Source organism: Agelaius phoeniceus, chromosome 5, assembly GCF_051311805.1.
Source record: "Agelaius phoeniceus isolate bAgePho1 chromosome 5, bAgePho1.hap1, whole genome shotgun sequence".
Taxonomy (NCBI): domain Eukaryota; kingdom Metazoa; phylum Chordata; class Aves; order Passeriformes; family Icteridae; genus Agelaius; species Agelaius phoeniceus.
In genome coordinates this window covers 26270623-26286539 of record NC_135269.1, presented here as the reverse complement: position 1 = coordinate 26286539, position 15917 = coordinate 26270623, and the positions used below count along the sequence as shown (strand labels likewise).

At 44.1% G+C, this 15917-nt stretch overlaps 1 protein-coding gene across 6 annotated transcripts in view; it reads right to left on the bottom strand.

Moving 5' to 3' along the window:
- GSG1 (germ cell associated 1) overlaps positions 1 to 15917 on the bottom strand; it is a 105605-nt gene that overhangs the window by 1332 nt on the left and 88356 nt on the right. For 3 of the 6 annotated variants that reach the window (XM_077178668.1, XM_077178666.1, XM_077178670.1), the window contains 5 exons: positions 10667 to 10733; positions 6005 to 6323; positions 3454 to 3501; positions 1240 to 1392; positions 1009 to 1120 (listed from right to left, as the gene is read on the bottom strand). In XM_077178668.1, coding sequence (XP_077034783.1) covers positions 1009 to 1120; positions 1240 to 1392; positions 3454 to 3501; positions 6005 to 6323 — 632 coding nt within the window. In that variant the 5' untranslated portion in view covers positions 10667 to 10733. Of the gene's footprint in view, positions 1 to 1008; positions 1121 to 1239; positions 1393 to 3453; positions 3502 to 6004; positions 6324 to 8428; positions 8478 to 10666; positions 10734 to 11701; positions 11877 to 12578; positions 12992 to 15917 lie in introns of those variants that run through there. The other 3 variants (XM_077178667.1, XM_077178671.1, XM_077178672.1) reach the window with 3 other exon arrangements.

Below are 15917 nucleotides of genomic sequence, written 5' to 3'. Positions count from 1 at the left end.
GGATAAACATTGGTCATCCCATGACAGGGAAGGGGGTGACACAGGGAAAAGGGCAGCAGGAACATCTGTAACTGGTCAGAGCAAGGGAGCACAGCTTGGAAGCAAGTTCTGTATTGCTGGACACTCAGTGTCTTACTGTGCATGAGGCTGAGTGTAACCAAATTGCCATTCTGGCATTTCATCTCCACGGGTGGCAAAGGGCACTGGAGTGTTTGAGAATCAATGCGGTCATCATCAATACAGCATTGAAATTGAACCTGCACTTTCCATGGGCTCCTGCAAAGCTCACCCAACTGTTTTTCAGGTCAGGTATGTCATGTCCACCGTGTTTGGCTGCTTTATCCTCTAGAGAAAGGCACACTGAGCCACCTGCTTTTCACAGCTCCTCTTCCTGGCTCACAAGTGACCCTGTGGTGTACTGCCTGCTTTCCCTCCTTCCTGCACGTAGTACCTTCTTAAGATGGCCTTGGCCTCCAGTGAGCTGCCATTATAGGCTGGGCCAGCACTGGAGATGATGTGGCTGCTGGTTGGGGGCTGAGCTCTGCCCACATCTCTAGGCTTGGTGTTGGTGTTGCAGGAATAGGCCCTTTGGCCCAACACTGGTTAGTGAAGATGCCAAACCAGCATGCAACTTGTTAAAGCGGCAGAAAAACAAGGTGTGTTTGAAGGCATCATTACAAGTGTGACACTGGCCTCTGCACACAGAGAAGAGTTGAGACCAAACAGGGCAAACCAGCAGAGGGGCAAGCCTAATTAGTCAGCAAGGCTGAAGGCTATTCAGTTCAAATGTGACCCCATTGTTTTCCCACTCCTTTGGTAACCATTCATTTAAGTAGCTCAGCCACCATTTATTAAAACAGGGTGAGGCAAAGACAGGAGATTAGTGGTAGGAGAACCTTGGTACACCTGTCTTTGGAACACACAGAAGGTCAAGAAAGGAGGAGGAAGCGGGTGGCATGGCTGAAGCTCTAAAGGCTGGGGTTGAAGATGGCCTCAGAGCTCACGTACTAGAATGCCCAGCCATAGTCCCATGTGTGTGGCCTCCAGTCCTCTGGTCCCAGATTAACTGTTGCCTGGAAGACTTGAGTGTACATCATGTGTGCCACCATCCCAAGGAGACCTGGACACAAAGGACAAAGCAAAGAAGTTACAGCAGGAGCCAGAGCAGCATACTTCAGCCTTGAGTGGAAAAGCAAGCTCTCCAGTGCTGAGATTCCAAGACTACAATAATACACTTACCTGACAGCACTGAGGAGACAGCAGCAAAGGCATTGAGCTTCATCCCACAGACAGGATTGCCAGTGTGCAGAATTTCCACCATCAGGAGGATGAAGCTGATGAGCAGCAAGCTGATGTACAGCATCTCTGATCCCAGTGACAGCCACAGGATTCCTGCCAGGAATACAGGATGCAACCATGTTCAAGGAAGAGTATTCCCCTCTCTCAACCCAATCCTGAAAGGATGTCCTTTGGATAGAAGGGGACAAAGGAAAACAGCAAACACCCAAAAGCAATTTCCCCAGCCTATGAGCAAGGGATCAATAGGTGCTGGAGGGGACAGAGTGCATGTCACAGAGTGCATGTCACAGAGGATGGCTTGGCTCCTCTAGCATGGCAGAGCTGAGCTGATCTAAAATGGCCTCTGTAAACAAGCCAGCACCATTCATAAACAGCAAGGAGGAAAGCAAAGGGAAAAAGACAGGGAATCTGTTGACTGTTAGCATAAAATATAATGGTCATAGGTTGGCCATGAACACATTCAAACTCTAATCACAACAATGAAAGCAAACAACTTTTAACCTGGGACTCAACTATTTAAGAACTATATGGTGCATCCATGACTGTCTGGGACATGGCCTCTGGAATTCAGGAAGCCTCTTGCACCCCTGTATTTCTCACTGAAACCTCAATTAAAATGAAAGTGTGTCCCTTGGGGTTGATATCCAGCCAGGGCAGTAACACTGACTGCCCACCCTGCTCCTTGAACAGAGTGCAGGTACTTCCATGCTGGGATTTCGAGTGGGATTTAAGTGATACAGCTGAGCTGAGTTCTACAGCTGTGCAGCAAGAACTGAAGGAGGATGAAGAAAGGCACTCTGTAATGCTGGGCTGTGGAAAAGCACAGGATCCACTGAGGAAGAAACATTAATCTGACAAATGAAGCAGCACTGTGAACACTACTGTTAGCAACTATTAATGGCTGTAGAGGAGATATTCAGCTGGGGAAAGGGAGTGTGAAGAAAACCCTCATTAATGTGGCACTGACTTGAATACTCAACATCATTAGTGCCATAGAGTCAACCAGCTCTTTAGCAGAAATAGATGAGCTGCATTCCCTGTTTAAAGGAGCTGGCTTGCTTGCTGCAGCACCATCAAGGAGAATATTTCATTAAAGGTCAAACTGTCAAAAGCATTCTGGAGGTTGCAGGCACCACACATACACAGAGACCTCTGCATCATTTTCCTTGTGAGTCTAAGCTTCCCAGTGATGATGTGTAATTTGGTCTTGTAATGTTGCCTGTGTGTTGTGGAGCTGCTCTGCACACACCCAGCTCAGCCAGCCCATCCCACAGTCAGCAGTCACACCCCCTTGTGCAGTGCTAACCCAGCCATAAAACAGCACCTGCACTGGTCATGTTAAGGTGATACTTTGTGCAGGAAGGGGTGAAAATGGTGCCTGCAAATCCCCAGCATTTATTACACCCTTGCTTTCAGGGTTTGAGTGCTGTGGCAGGCTTTGCACCCCAGGCCTTTCCCTTCATATATGAACATCTTCTGAAATGACTTGTCTCCAGCCTGCATCTCAGGGAATAGTTAGCAAGCCCACACCAACTGAAAAGCCTTCATTAAGTAGAATCTCCGTAGCATATGTACACTTAGTACATATGTACATCAAAGTATACTGAAGCTATCCACAGAGTGATTTGAAACATGTGACAATGACAGGAGGGGTGATCTCTTCTCCCCAAATGTAGTTTTGTATTTAATGAGGCAGGGATTTCACCTTGAAAGCGTAATTTTCAGATATCCTGTTCACTTACCACAAAGTAAGAGGTGATTCAGCTTCCAGATTCATGGTATTAGGCCCCAAAACTGAAGCACTGAGTTAACATGTAGCCTGTGTAGGAGGGGCTGCCCTGAGGCTGTATCCATCCTGTTCCCCTTTACTACAGCAAGATGACAACTCCAGACCTGGCAACTCACAACATGAGAGAAATCCCACCTCATACTGGAGGGAATCTGAGGTTTCCAGCACTGACTTCACAAATGGCAGTGGTTTATGCAAGCATCTGGGAGGAAATCTTTGCTCCTTTAGCAACCAGAAGGACAGGATTTCTTACCTGGCTCTTTGGGGACCCACCCTGCTGTCCCCATACAGGCAAAATGCTGCAGGTCCCTGTCCCTAGGAGGCACACTGTACAGCTACAGTGAAATAGAGGGATTTGCTCTTACCTCTCTCTGCTGGTGGTGAAAGCTCAATAAAGCTGCGGCATTTCTCTTCTGAAACACAAAACCAAAGCTTTGAGTTTATTATAAAACAATGCAGGGAACACAGGGGAGAAGAGAATCTCTTCATCTCACTCTCTTTTCAGTGCATACATCTATTCATCCCTGAATCCACCCATCAAACCTTCTCACCTCCAGTCTTTTTCTATCTTTCCAGACCTTCACTGAGGCAAAGGATGGGAAGGCAGCATTTTCCTGCAAAACTAGAAATGACCTTTTCAGAAAAAAAAAAAGCTTCAGCAATTTGTAAATCTTTCTAGCCTCTGTTGAATATAAAAATCTGTTGCTACTCATTCACAATATTACTGATGATCAGCTTTATTAAGGGTGTAGCTTGTAACAGACTGCAGATCCATCACTTCTGTTGAATTCCCACACACCCTAATCTCAGAAGAGCATTTCTAGCACTGCTTCTCAAAGAAGAAAGCAAAAAAAGAACTTCCCCAATGAAATACTTTGTGACAGAGATGCAAGTCCCCCTTCTGTGGCAGAGACTCATACAGAAATATGGTCCTTGGTCCTCACATTTTAGGCATGCTATTTCAACAAATTGTGTTAATATTTGCTTTGGCAAACTACTGTCTCAGCTGAGGGTCCATCATTATTATCTGTAAGCCTCTGTCCCTGCATACTGCATTACTGCATTTGAGGGTCCTCTCCTCCACTTGGCACAGTATTTTCTCCCTGACTTTTCCGCTTCATGTAAGAATCTAATTTTCTTAATTTCTATCCCCAGTTCTAATCTTTCCAAATCTCCTGTGCTACTTCTGTCATCCACAGCTCTCAGGATGCTACCCAGTTTAGTGCCATCTGCGGTTCTCATTAACTTGCAATTTGCTCCTTCACCTAGAACTTTAATGAGGATATTCAGTAATGGCTCATCTAAACTGATCCCGCGATTAGCCTGAAAATGAAATCCTTTCTCCAGCTAACTCAAACTCCTTTTGTTCAGAGTAGTCCCTTCTTTGTTGTTTTTGTTGTCTATGCAGTTCCTTCAAAGATGCACAGTAGTGGGTGGGTGATTTACAGGAAGCAGGAGGCTGAGACTGACTGTGCTTCTATCCCGTGCTCTATCCCGTGTTCTGCTGTGATCCAGATGTTACATACTTTCTCTGTTCCTTCAGGCACTGGGGTTATTCCAGGACTGCCCAGTGAACAGAAAAGTTGTTTAGAGAAATCAGTTGAGGGATGTAGTTTCATTCCCACACGCATCATGGAAACACAACCCAACCCAAGCCAGTCATGAATAAACACATCTCCTTCCACAGCCCTTCTGGAAATGCTCATAACAAAAAGCAGCCCACTTGTGAGGACATGAGAGTTTCTAGCACATTGCCTTCTGCTCTAACCCCTCCTTCTGTCTGCTTTTCTTCACTAGTTATTTATTTTCAAACTGACAGACACAGAGATGAAAAATATTATACTGGAAGGATGGCTTGGTTAAAGAAGGTGAGACATTTGTACTTGGGCAGAGCTGAAGGGAGGGTGGTGGGCTCAGGGGAATGGCCCTGGTGAAAGTGACTTCCATCACTCTATTTTTAGATACAAATCTCTGTGTTGGCCACCTTCTGGGTCAGTTCTGATCCTTGATGTGTGTGCCATGCAGTAAAGGGCATCTGAGCACTGCAGAGCACCCACCTGTGCTGGCGTGGAACAGGTATCAGCAGGACAACTTGAGCAGGTCTGGGCAGAAACAAGTCAAGGGTGAAGGGAAGCACCAAAGGGTTCTAGTACAGGTTGCACAACCAGTCCCTGGCACTTCAGGATTTACAGTGCTAGTCCCACATGGTCAAAAATCACTAATGAAACCTGTCACAATATCACAAAACCTAAAAGCAATTACAATATTGCAGCTCTAATCCTTAGGTTAATTTACCTCCTAGCTTTAGTTCCTTTGGGTTCAGATCCTCCAGGTTTTCTCTGTATCTATAAGGTAGTAATTCCCTTTCTCTGTTTTATTTATTTGGTTTTTTTAAGAAAAGCCCAGTCTCTGTTTAATAACACTAAACTACCCAGTTGGATGATTTAAGAACACCAACTATTGTAGTCCTCACAGTGATAGCTAAAAATTATCATCTGCATAAAATCACTGTACTTAGATTTCTGAGAGGACATCACAAATTTACTGAAGAGCACGAAGTAAGCTGTGTATAGGAATGGAGATAGGGGGAAAGGGAAAGGAGGCTCATGGAAATTCCCATCAGGATGAACAGTGCTATCATAAGGTCATTGTCACCACCACCATCACTTGCACTTCACAGGCCCTGTTCCTGACCAAAGGGCACACCAGAGACAACCACTCTCCATTTCCCTGATCTGTGAACACTCCAGTGAAGAACAGAAATATATTGACTGCACCAGTGCACAGGGCTGATACCATCTAGGAAAAGGAAGAATACTTTTCTCCCACGTGTTCTCAGCCTTCTACCTTTCAGTTTCAAACTTCTGTGGAGTAAATACAAGGCAACAAGTTGTGGCTGCCTGAGCAAAACACTACCTGGCCCCTCCATGCTCTCTTCACAGGAAAGCCACATCCCTGTGTGGAAGTATCTGAAGGCAAAGCGGTCATCCCCAGTCTCCCAGCTGTAGTGCACCGTGTCCTCAGAGGAAACATTGCTCGTGTCTGCATCAGATGGCATGGGCACACCCACACACTGGGAGGCTTTGCTCTTCCCACACAAAGGCTTGGGTACTTTCTGGGTCCCAGTGCACCAGTAGCTGCCCAGCAAGGCTGTGGTGGAGAGGGTGAGAGCCAGCAGGTTGAGGACGACAGCCAGGAAAGTACGGCGCAATGGCAGTCCCTTCAGCAGCTCCATCTGCAACACACAAATGGGAGACACCATCATACCAGCCACTTGTCCCACACAGCCTCAGGAATCCCACCTTCTCCCAACATGCAGCTGTGGGGAGGGGTTATGAGCACTCTGCCTTCCTCACAACATCCCAACAGCTCACCCAGCATGGAAGAACCATTCCCTGAAAGCCAGGGCAGTGGACCTGGTCAGCTTCAACCATATTCAGCAAAGTATTCTGAATATCTGTACTGGGGAAGAGAGGGTGACATAGCAGGGCTGAGCGCATTGAGGTGTCTGAGCACGTGAGCAAAACGAAAGGAACATCACATTCATCCGTCTCAGAGATGACAGGGAGAAACTGTTAACCAACTTCCCTCAATACCATGTGTTGCCTTTACATGAAATACAAATGCTCTCTCCAATTAAATGAGAAATCTTGTTGCCAAGTGTCCCAAAACACTTTTTCAAGCAGCTCATTACTGCACCTAGGGAGGCAGAGTGTATAGTGATTTCTCAGTGGGAAAAGGCAGGAAAATGTTCCCAAATTGCTGAAGGTCACACATCAAAGCAGTGACCGGCTCAGAGAGAACACCCAGCTACCCAGACCTGGTATCTTAAGTACAAGCCACAGAGCAGCACCTTCCACCTGAGCTCTCATCTGCACATCAGAAATTTGGTAGGGTGATGGGATGGCAGCGTCTTTGCTTTCACACAAAGTGCCAAAGGTTTTTTCCCTATAAGGGTGAATGTTGCCACAAACATTCTTACTGATTTCATCTCATCACTTAAAGTAATTCAGAAAGCAGTTTGTGAATCGGGGACTTTCTCACTCAGAGGAAAGATGAAGACTTTAGGGTTCCTGCAAAACCCTGCACTGACTCCTGAGAACCCCAAAATATCACTCCATAGATTGATTAGATGTCATCTACCCACACATCAACTTTCATGTAATCAATGCATGTCTCTTCCCACGTGGCACTCCCTATGTTTGGCACAACTTCATCTAGATACTCCCACCCTTTCCTATTTATGACTCTGAAAATCTATTTACCCATGAATAGATTCAGCTTGTACAGACACTGCCTGCTGCGGGTCCTCTTCACTTAACTTTGGCTGACTCACCCAAGGCTGAACGTGTGAGAAAAACCATTCTGTGGACATCACTATAAATAATACAGACCCAGCTTTGCATTGTCTGTGACTGCACCACACATAAACCAATTAGAACCAATTTTTTCTGCTACCCAGCAAGCTTGGAAACACGGTCAACAAAGACAGTGCAGAAGCTCCTCTTGAAAAGCAGGATCTTATTAGCATCTCACCATACTGAGAAAGCAGTGCCTGACCCTGAAAACCCTCATTGAAAGCAAGAAAATACTCTGCTCCTGAAATTTTCCTGTGTTGTTTTGTACTCTGGCTCCTTTGTCTCTTCAGCAGGACATTTCTTTCTGCACCCTGGAGATGGTAACATCTTAGTGATGCCATAACTAATGGCTTTCATGATTTGAAGGCATGTTGAATATTACCATTTTCACAGAGAAGACACCTACTAGGAAGAGTTCCTGGCTAAGATTAGTGGAAAACTTCTCACTGAAAGTTTTTTGGTGGAAAATTTGGCTTATGACTGAAAAGGAAATTGCAGACAAAATTGCTCTTCTCAAAACCACAGTTTTTCACCTGAAAATTGAAACCTTCAGCACACAAAGTTTTTCAGTTTTTTAACAATGCTTAATTATAAGATTTTCTGTCATCAGGTTTTAGGTTGCTAATGCTTTTATTTAACAAAAAAAAAATTACACTCACAATATTTACAAAAATCATCTTTCTAATTTAAATCTTCAGTAGTGAGAAAAATATTCTCTCCAGTTGATTTATGACAGTAGTTGAAAGGCCGTATAATTTCAGGAAGAGTGTTAAGGAAAAGACATAAAAAGTACAAGAAACAAATGAGTCAGAAGTAGGAAGTGGATCAAGGATGCAGAAGACATATGGAATGAGAAGCAAATCTAAACTACTTCCTGAAAACATTGTTAGAAAAGCTTCCCTTCACAAAAACCAAGCACTCACTGATAGAAACCAACCATAATGTCTAGATAGCCCCAAAAAGGAATGATAGTTGAATTTACCTTAGCAGCAAGTCTTTGAAGTCCTGTTAATTTGGATGAACAGCACAGAAGTGGGACTCACGCTTTGTCTGCTGTTTTGTTCATCTCTATATCCCCCAAGAAACCCAATTGCTGCAAAATCCCTTCCTCCTTTGTCTGGTCCCCTCCTCCTTCTCCTCACCAGTGATTATTAAATGCTATCCCTTTGATCAGCAGCTGTTTTGTGGAAAATGGTCATTTTGTAATCCACAATGCAATCAGAGCACAGCTGTTCTGGGAGATTATATGGGAAGTGATTGGTGCAGCGGGTTGGGATTAAGTGCAGAAGAGTGACCTGTATTAACTGAGTAGAAAGTTTCTTTAAAACACTGAAAGATTCCAGCCATCCCCACATGGTAGCTATTTGGGACCTTGTATGAAGGAAGATGGCAGCTTTGGCCAATGCTACAGGGGAGGAGTGACCTTAGCTGGGAAACTGCCAGCACCCTTGGCATCAGGTCACCCCTTGCACTGTGCACTGTCTCAGTGTAATGGCAAAGACCAAAAGCATCCTAGGATATCTTCCTGGCCACACCCAGGAGTTGCAGAAAGGGCAGAATAAAGTAAATGGGGAGAGGAAAGTTTATGCAACTGCATCTGCTCTGAGGACTGAGGATTTCAGTCCCTGAAGAGATAGTAATGCAGCTCTGGAAATTTCGATGCCAAAAGGAGCCCCTTAGCAGAAGAGCTGCTGAGTGGCAGACTGACACCATGGCATCACTACCACAAAGGAGGTGTTTGAAACAGCAGCAAGTCAAACCAATAGTCAAAGCACAGGACAATGAGGTAGATTGTCAGTGTCACTTGTAGTGGCAGCTTTTACCAAAATGTGAAGGACACTGGGAATCCCAGCTGGTTCACATTGGATGAATTTGGGAACCTACTAAGAAGAGACAGAGACTCACATTGACACAAAGTCAGCTCTGAGCTCTTGTCCTGAAACTTTAAAGGTTCTCAAAATACCTGTGTGGTATGAAACCCATGAAAAGTAAGAATGTCACCACCTCTCACGAGAAGGTACTCAAAGCTGTGGAGCAGAGCAGCACTGAATCACACTGCAAGGGAGGAGAACATCAGGGAGGGGAACATCCCAAAGGAAGACACATCCTGTCCTCCCCACAAGCGCTTTGCCCAGTGCCGAGCGGGTGAAGCTCATACCACCACTGGGAGGGAACAAGGCAGATTCCCTGCATGCTGCTCTGCCAAGACAGAGGAAACCAGTGGTGCATCCATTGTCATCCCCTGTGTCCAACCCAGAGCGCAGAGGCTGGAGCAGTGCAGGAATAGCTCTGGGCGACAGCACAGCCTGTGACAGCCCCACACAGCACGGGCAGCAGACGGAGGAGTGCACGGGCAGCACATGGGCCGTGCCATGCCGGGCTCCTGACCCTCCCTGCCCTGAGCAGAATGGGCAGTGGCTCTGGGGTTATTTTAATCCCAGTCGCTGCATAAACTCCTCTAATGTAGATAAGCGTTTCTAAGACGGACTAACTGAAAGCAATGCTGAATGTCCCTGTGCTCCATGGACTGCCTGCAGGTTTTTGATTAATAAAGGGGTTCTGTTTGAAACAGATGTACTTAATTTACTGGAGTAGGTAGAACAACAGCTGATGCCATTTAAAAGGAGAGTGGTTTTTTGCTTTCTGTTTTGCATTCTATCCACATTTGGACACCTTAAATTTAACTTCTAAATGTTCAGTTAAAAAAAAAAAAAAAAAGAAACAAAACCTGGTTTACGAGCTCAAGAATAAATAAAGTCCATCTCTACTGATAATCCTTAACACCTTCCTAATTTTAAGCTTGGTTAGAGTATGATTAAAACCCAAGATTCTTTGTCCGTTTCTAAAGCTGAGTTCATGGCATATATATTGATGAAATTAAACTGAATTGGTTTAATATGAATAAGAATTCATGTTGAGAAATTGATCAGAAATATGCTATGGTTTAAAAAATATGCTTATAGAAGATTTAGTATTCTGAATAATGGCAGATATTTATCCTTCCAGAAGATGGCAATCTTTCTCTAGTCTTCTTTTGGGACTCTCTGCTGCTCACATGTATGCTGGGGGAAAGCAACACCGAAGTTTAGACTGCTATTCCTTCCCTTGAAATTCCTCCCCCCGTCCCCGTTTTTTTTTTTTTGGTTTTTTTTTTTTTTTTTTTTTTTTTGTTGTTGTTGTTTTTTTTTTTGTAACATTTTTATGAATACAAACTCTTTACCTTGACTCTGAAATGGGGCGTGGATCTGTCCCTTGGAATTATCTGAGTATGGGAACCCTTGAAATCACTGGGAAAAGAAAAAAAAGAGGAATGATTGCAGGAGCTTGGCTTTCGCTCACCTTCTACCCTGCATGAAACCATTCTTTCCAACACTTTTCACAATATTCTGTCAAGTATCACATTAAATTTCCCCAGATTATTGCACCCAACTCATAGAACACCAACACCGGAGCATGTTTCCTGATGTTCAACAAACTCCCCTTTGCAAAATTATGGGGATTTTATCTGGTTTTGGTTTGGATTTTGGTTGGCTGGTTGGTTGGTTGTTTTTTTTTAAATTTTCTATATTAACCTCACCTCAATCTGACCTATTATAGACAGGAAAATCAACTGTATCTGTCTTTCACCCTGCTGTGCCTTCAGTTTTCTCCTCTTTGTATCTGATATTTCCCACCATCATTTAGCTTGGCTAGAGTTTTTGGATGCCTCTTTCTCTTTGAACTCAGCAGCAGCCAGTCCCTGGTGACTCGTTTAAAATACGCCCATTGAAGTGAATGCCCATAGCAGTTGATTTCCTGTGCAATCAGCCAAATGCCTGACTTATAGAAACAAAACAAGGAAACAAAATGCAAAAACTCCCAAAATCATCGCACAGCATCACTGTGGAGATTGCCAACTCTAAAGAAGCCTGGGCATTGACAAGTGATGCATTTTTATCCTGGCTCTATCCCTGGCTTGGGTATATCCTGCCCTAAAGTGACAAATTCAACTCCCAGGGATGTTGGTGGAAAAGAAGGTCGAGGAGACTTTGCCAGATAGGGCCCAAAACTTGCAGTGTTTAACTGGTGGGTCCCAGGAGGCACAGGACTCCCCACAGCCCCCCATGCAGCGATGCTCCAGGGATATCAGGGACCATTTGCCATCCTGACATTGGCTCTTCAGCTGACCTGGAGAGGAAGGGAGAGCAGGAAGGGTGGCTATTTAGACCCATGGAGTCGCTCTGTGAAAACTGGACAAAGACAGGTTCATACTCACCCCTCATTCCCCACATTCCTCGCACATGACACTTCCCACCGCTCCTGATTTTGCCGATTTTACAGGAAGATCACTTGGAGCCGCAGTCCCCTCCCTCACTGCCGCGCAGAAAGCAGGATGTCTCCCGAGTGACAGTGACATGGAGAGAGCCAGACTTCTCAAACCCAGTGACAGACTGCAAATGCCAGATTTCTCCCTGAGCTCTGAATAATTCCACTCAGATTGTAACCTTTATTTAGCTGTTTGCATGATGCATTAACTCTTGCTCTGAAAATGACCTCACCAGGCATATTTTTTTCTAGTCTAAGCACATTTAAAGGTGAATTCTGTTTCTAAGATGATCAGCTTACATTGCTAGACACTGAGAGTGTGGCATAAACAAAGATTGACCTGGACTAAGTAAATGCATCTTAAAGATGGACAAACCAGTCAGTCACTTTGGACCTAACTACTTTTTTTTCCCTTCTTTTTTTTTCTCAAAACAAGTCTTAGTTGGCTGGATTTTTTTCCTAATCTTTATGGTTGTCAGACACTCAAAAACCACACAGAAAGCAGACATGAAAAGGAGAAAAAATCAGATGCATCAACAAAGACTTTGAGGACTCACTAGAGATTCTAGGTGTCTCATTTTCTGGATAGGAAACACAAGACTATATATTATATATAAGGCTAGGTGGTTGCTTTTCACAGAGTACTTAAACTCTAGGATGTGTTCACCGGAGCACACAGAAAAAAAATAGCATTTATGTAACTTAGCTAACCATAAACTGTAAACAGACAAGAAAACCTCAAATTTACACATAGATCTATAAGGATGTTAAAGAGGTGCCAGTTCAGAAAAGGGTCTGTACAAAACTTCAAGCAGACAAATGCTTACCTTATCTACTGCTCACTATTCCCATCTGCTCTTCTGAGGCATCCAGTGAAATACTACAAGGTGATCATGGATTTGCCCCCATGTCTTTCTGTCTGACTGAGCATGTAGTAGCCAAGAAATTCCATGAGATCTGAGCAGACGCTTTGAAATGCACCAAGTCTGTCATTTTATTGATGGTTTAATTCTTTTTGAGCTCGCTAAATCATCACAGCACAGTATATCAGCCACTAGATTGGCAGGGCGTCCACTTCTGCAGAATGAGCCTTTGTAATTTGGTAGTCCCCTCTATGAAAATTGTTGCTACTTTTAAATCTACCACTGACAAGATCTCAGTCTGTTACTACTTAGAATCACAAACACTCAGACTCAATGACTACCACAGACTCCTGGGGCTTTTTTATCATCAAGAGGAACCATTGCAACAACATAGTCTCCTCTCACATGTAACAAAACCCAAATAACTTTGGATAATCACCTCTAGTGATACACAGAACTCCTACCAGAGCTATAGCACATATTTTATACAACTACCTGGTATTGACTGTGCAGCAGAATATGATGGAGAACCCATCACATCCTTAGAAAAGTTATTCCAATGATTAATTAATCTCACTCCTAAAATTTTACTCTTGCTCTGTAAACAGTGTCTGCTTTAGTTTTCCAACCTGACCAGGCTGCTCCAACACAAAAATAAATACCCAGTGAAGTGATTTCCTAAAAATGTTATTGTAAGAGTCACAAATCAATGTGTTTCATTAGAGGCACACACTGTGATCTAACCACCTGGCTGGTGGCCCAAATTCCTAGTTCTGTACTTGGCTCTGACACATCATTTTCCCCTCCCATCGGCCAAGTCATTAGTGGTGCGTTTACACTGCAGTCAAAGCAGTGGCAGTGATGGGGAGTAAACAATCAGTGCTTGTTTTAATTGGGTGTTGCTAGGAATCTCACTCCAGCAGTAGGGAGCACAACGCAGGGTACAAACCTAAGTCCAGGAACAGACCAAACTGTGCTAAGCTCAACATAGCCATGGCTGGATTCATAGTTCAAAATAGGTCTTATTTCAGCACACTATAAAGTTGGGTCCTTGGAGTCATTCCTACAGATGCAAATCTACAGCACAGGAGATCCTTGTTGATACTGGAATCAGCACAAAGACAGTGGGAGACATTCTGTTTTGGTAATGAAAAAATTTGAGGACCTAAAATTAATCTGTGCAGAGAGTGCTTCACACAGATGAAGGTGATCTTGGAGTCAAGGATATTTTTAATATGTTTTAAAGAAAAAAAAAAATCATTTGAAACAATACAGTTAAACCACACTGCACTTTGGTTTCACTCATGGAAATGAGAAGACTAAAGCAATTGTTCTTTGCTTCAATTTATCTTTTTCCCCATTTCACCATGGGGAATCAGAATAAGCAGAGTTAGAGGAAGCCTTCAAAGATTATTTAATCAATCCATCTGCATCACAATGACCTTAGCACCCTGAAAAACTTCAAGCCTACTGCTAAAATTCTTTTGCGAGGGAGATACCACTCCATCCTGGAATACAGTCCTTTGTAATGTCTTATTCTTCCAATCAAATCACAATGTAAACCAGAAACCTTTTCCATCTCTGCAAAATCCCATGGTGTCCATTCCACTTCTGATTTATTTGTTCACATGGATTGTCCTCTCAAGGTCATTGGAGCTACATAGTTCATTAAGGTTCTACTCACATGCTGGTATTTGAGGAACCAGTGCCTCAAATGAAACATCTAAGCTAGCAGGAAAGGTTTGCAAATCTAAAAGAGTGAGTAAGACAGAGAGTTAGCTTTTTTAAGGCAAGGCGTGGGAGGTGTTTTCGTTCTTTAGCTATTAAAAACTCCTTGCTTTGACAAGAAAAAAAAAAAGGGGGGAGGAAGAGAAAACTGGGAGGGGAAGGATTAATGAATAAAGAGGCAGCATGGCAAGTAATGCAGTAAGCATGGTGGCCAGAAGGCACGAATGAGTTTCTCAGGCTGGGTTCACTGACAGAGCAAGGGTGCTAGCAAGCACAGATCAGAGAGGTCACCGTCTAATATGCTGTCTGAAGAGAAAAATGAGACCAGCTTTCCTTACAGGGCTGAGAAGAGGGCTTTTGTTACAGTGGATGCTTTGAAAACAATCATGCTAGATATTACAATTGCGCCTTTTATCTTTCTGGATATCCTGATAATTATCCAGGACTGAGGGCATCTCATTTCTTCCTCAGATTTGATGAGGATTTGGGATTCCTTTCCATTCCTTTATGGCATTTTGGAGCTGTGGCTTCACGGACAGTCCTGCTGTCAAATCCAATCTCCATGGCCTTGCACGCTGTGGTGGGCAGCACGCTGAAGCCACCTGTGCACCAGGGAGGAGGCAGGTCAGGACAGGGCAGCAGTGACACCAATGTGGGGCCCTGGCCCTGTGCCTTGGAGGCCCAGTGGGATGCCAGGATCAGATGGTGTCACTGCCATGGGCATGGGGTGGATGCAGCACGTGTATGCTGTGCCAGGGGAGTTTCAGGGCACCCAGGCTTCCCTACAAGTCCTGAGGGGAAGGAGTGCCCCAGTGGTTAAAAACAAAAACACCAAATATTTTGGAGACAGCCAGCAGAGAAATTGGGCGTCTGCCTCTCTTCTGCTGTATTTTTTTTTTTTTGATTGCCTTTCTTTGGGTTAGGTTTTTGTTTTGTTTTGTTTTGTCTCTCCTCCTCTCTCCACACCTCCCTGTTTCCTCATAGCCAGGATTCTGCATGCCTAGGTAACCCCAGCTCCATGCAAGGGCCAAGGACATCAGTTCCCAAGGGTGACCCAGCCATGGAAAGGAAGGGCCAGGCACAGTGACAGCACCCTGACCCAAGGGAGGCCAGAACAAGGTGACCCTGCATTCACTGCTAGGGGCCTTTGTGCAAGTACATTATAACCTGGGTCTTAACCCATGTGCTATTTTTCCATCAGGCTCACAGTTAAAAAAAAAAAAAAAAGATAAACAACACTCCTTCCTAGCCCCCATTATTTTTTTCTGAGCAGGCCCAAGCTGCAATATCTCAAAAACCCATTACTTAGCCAACTTTGCAGGGGCCTTTGTCACAGATGACAAAAGATCTGTTTCTGACAGAAAAAGTGGGATTTATTTTAATGCAAGACATAGCTCAAAATGTGGTTTGTTAGGGTTTTTTTTTAAAGAAAAAGTAATTAGGATTTTTAAAATGTGGATAAAACAGAGTATTCCCCTGCCAGCCTTGTTCTCAAGAAATAGCAAAGTGGTCATGATTGAAATTAAAAACAAAACCAAAAAGAGCCCTATAAAACTACTGAAGCAGACATGAGCT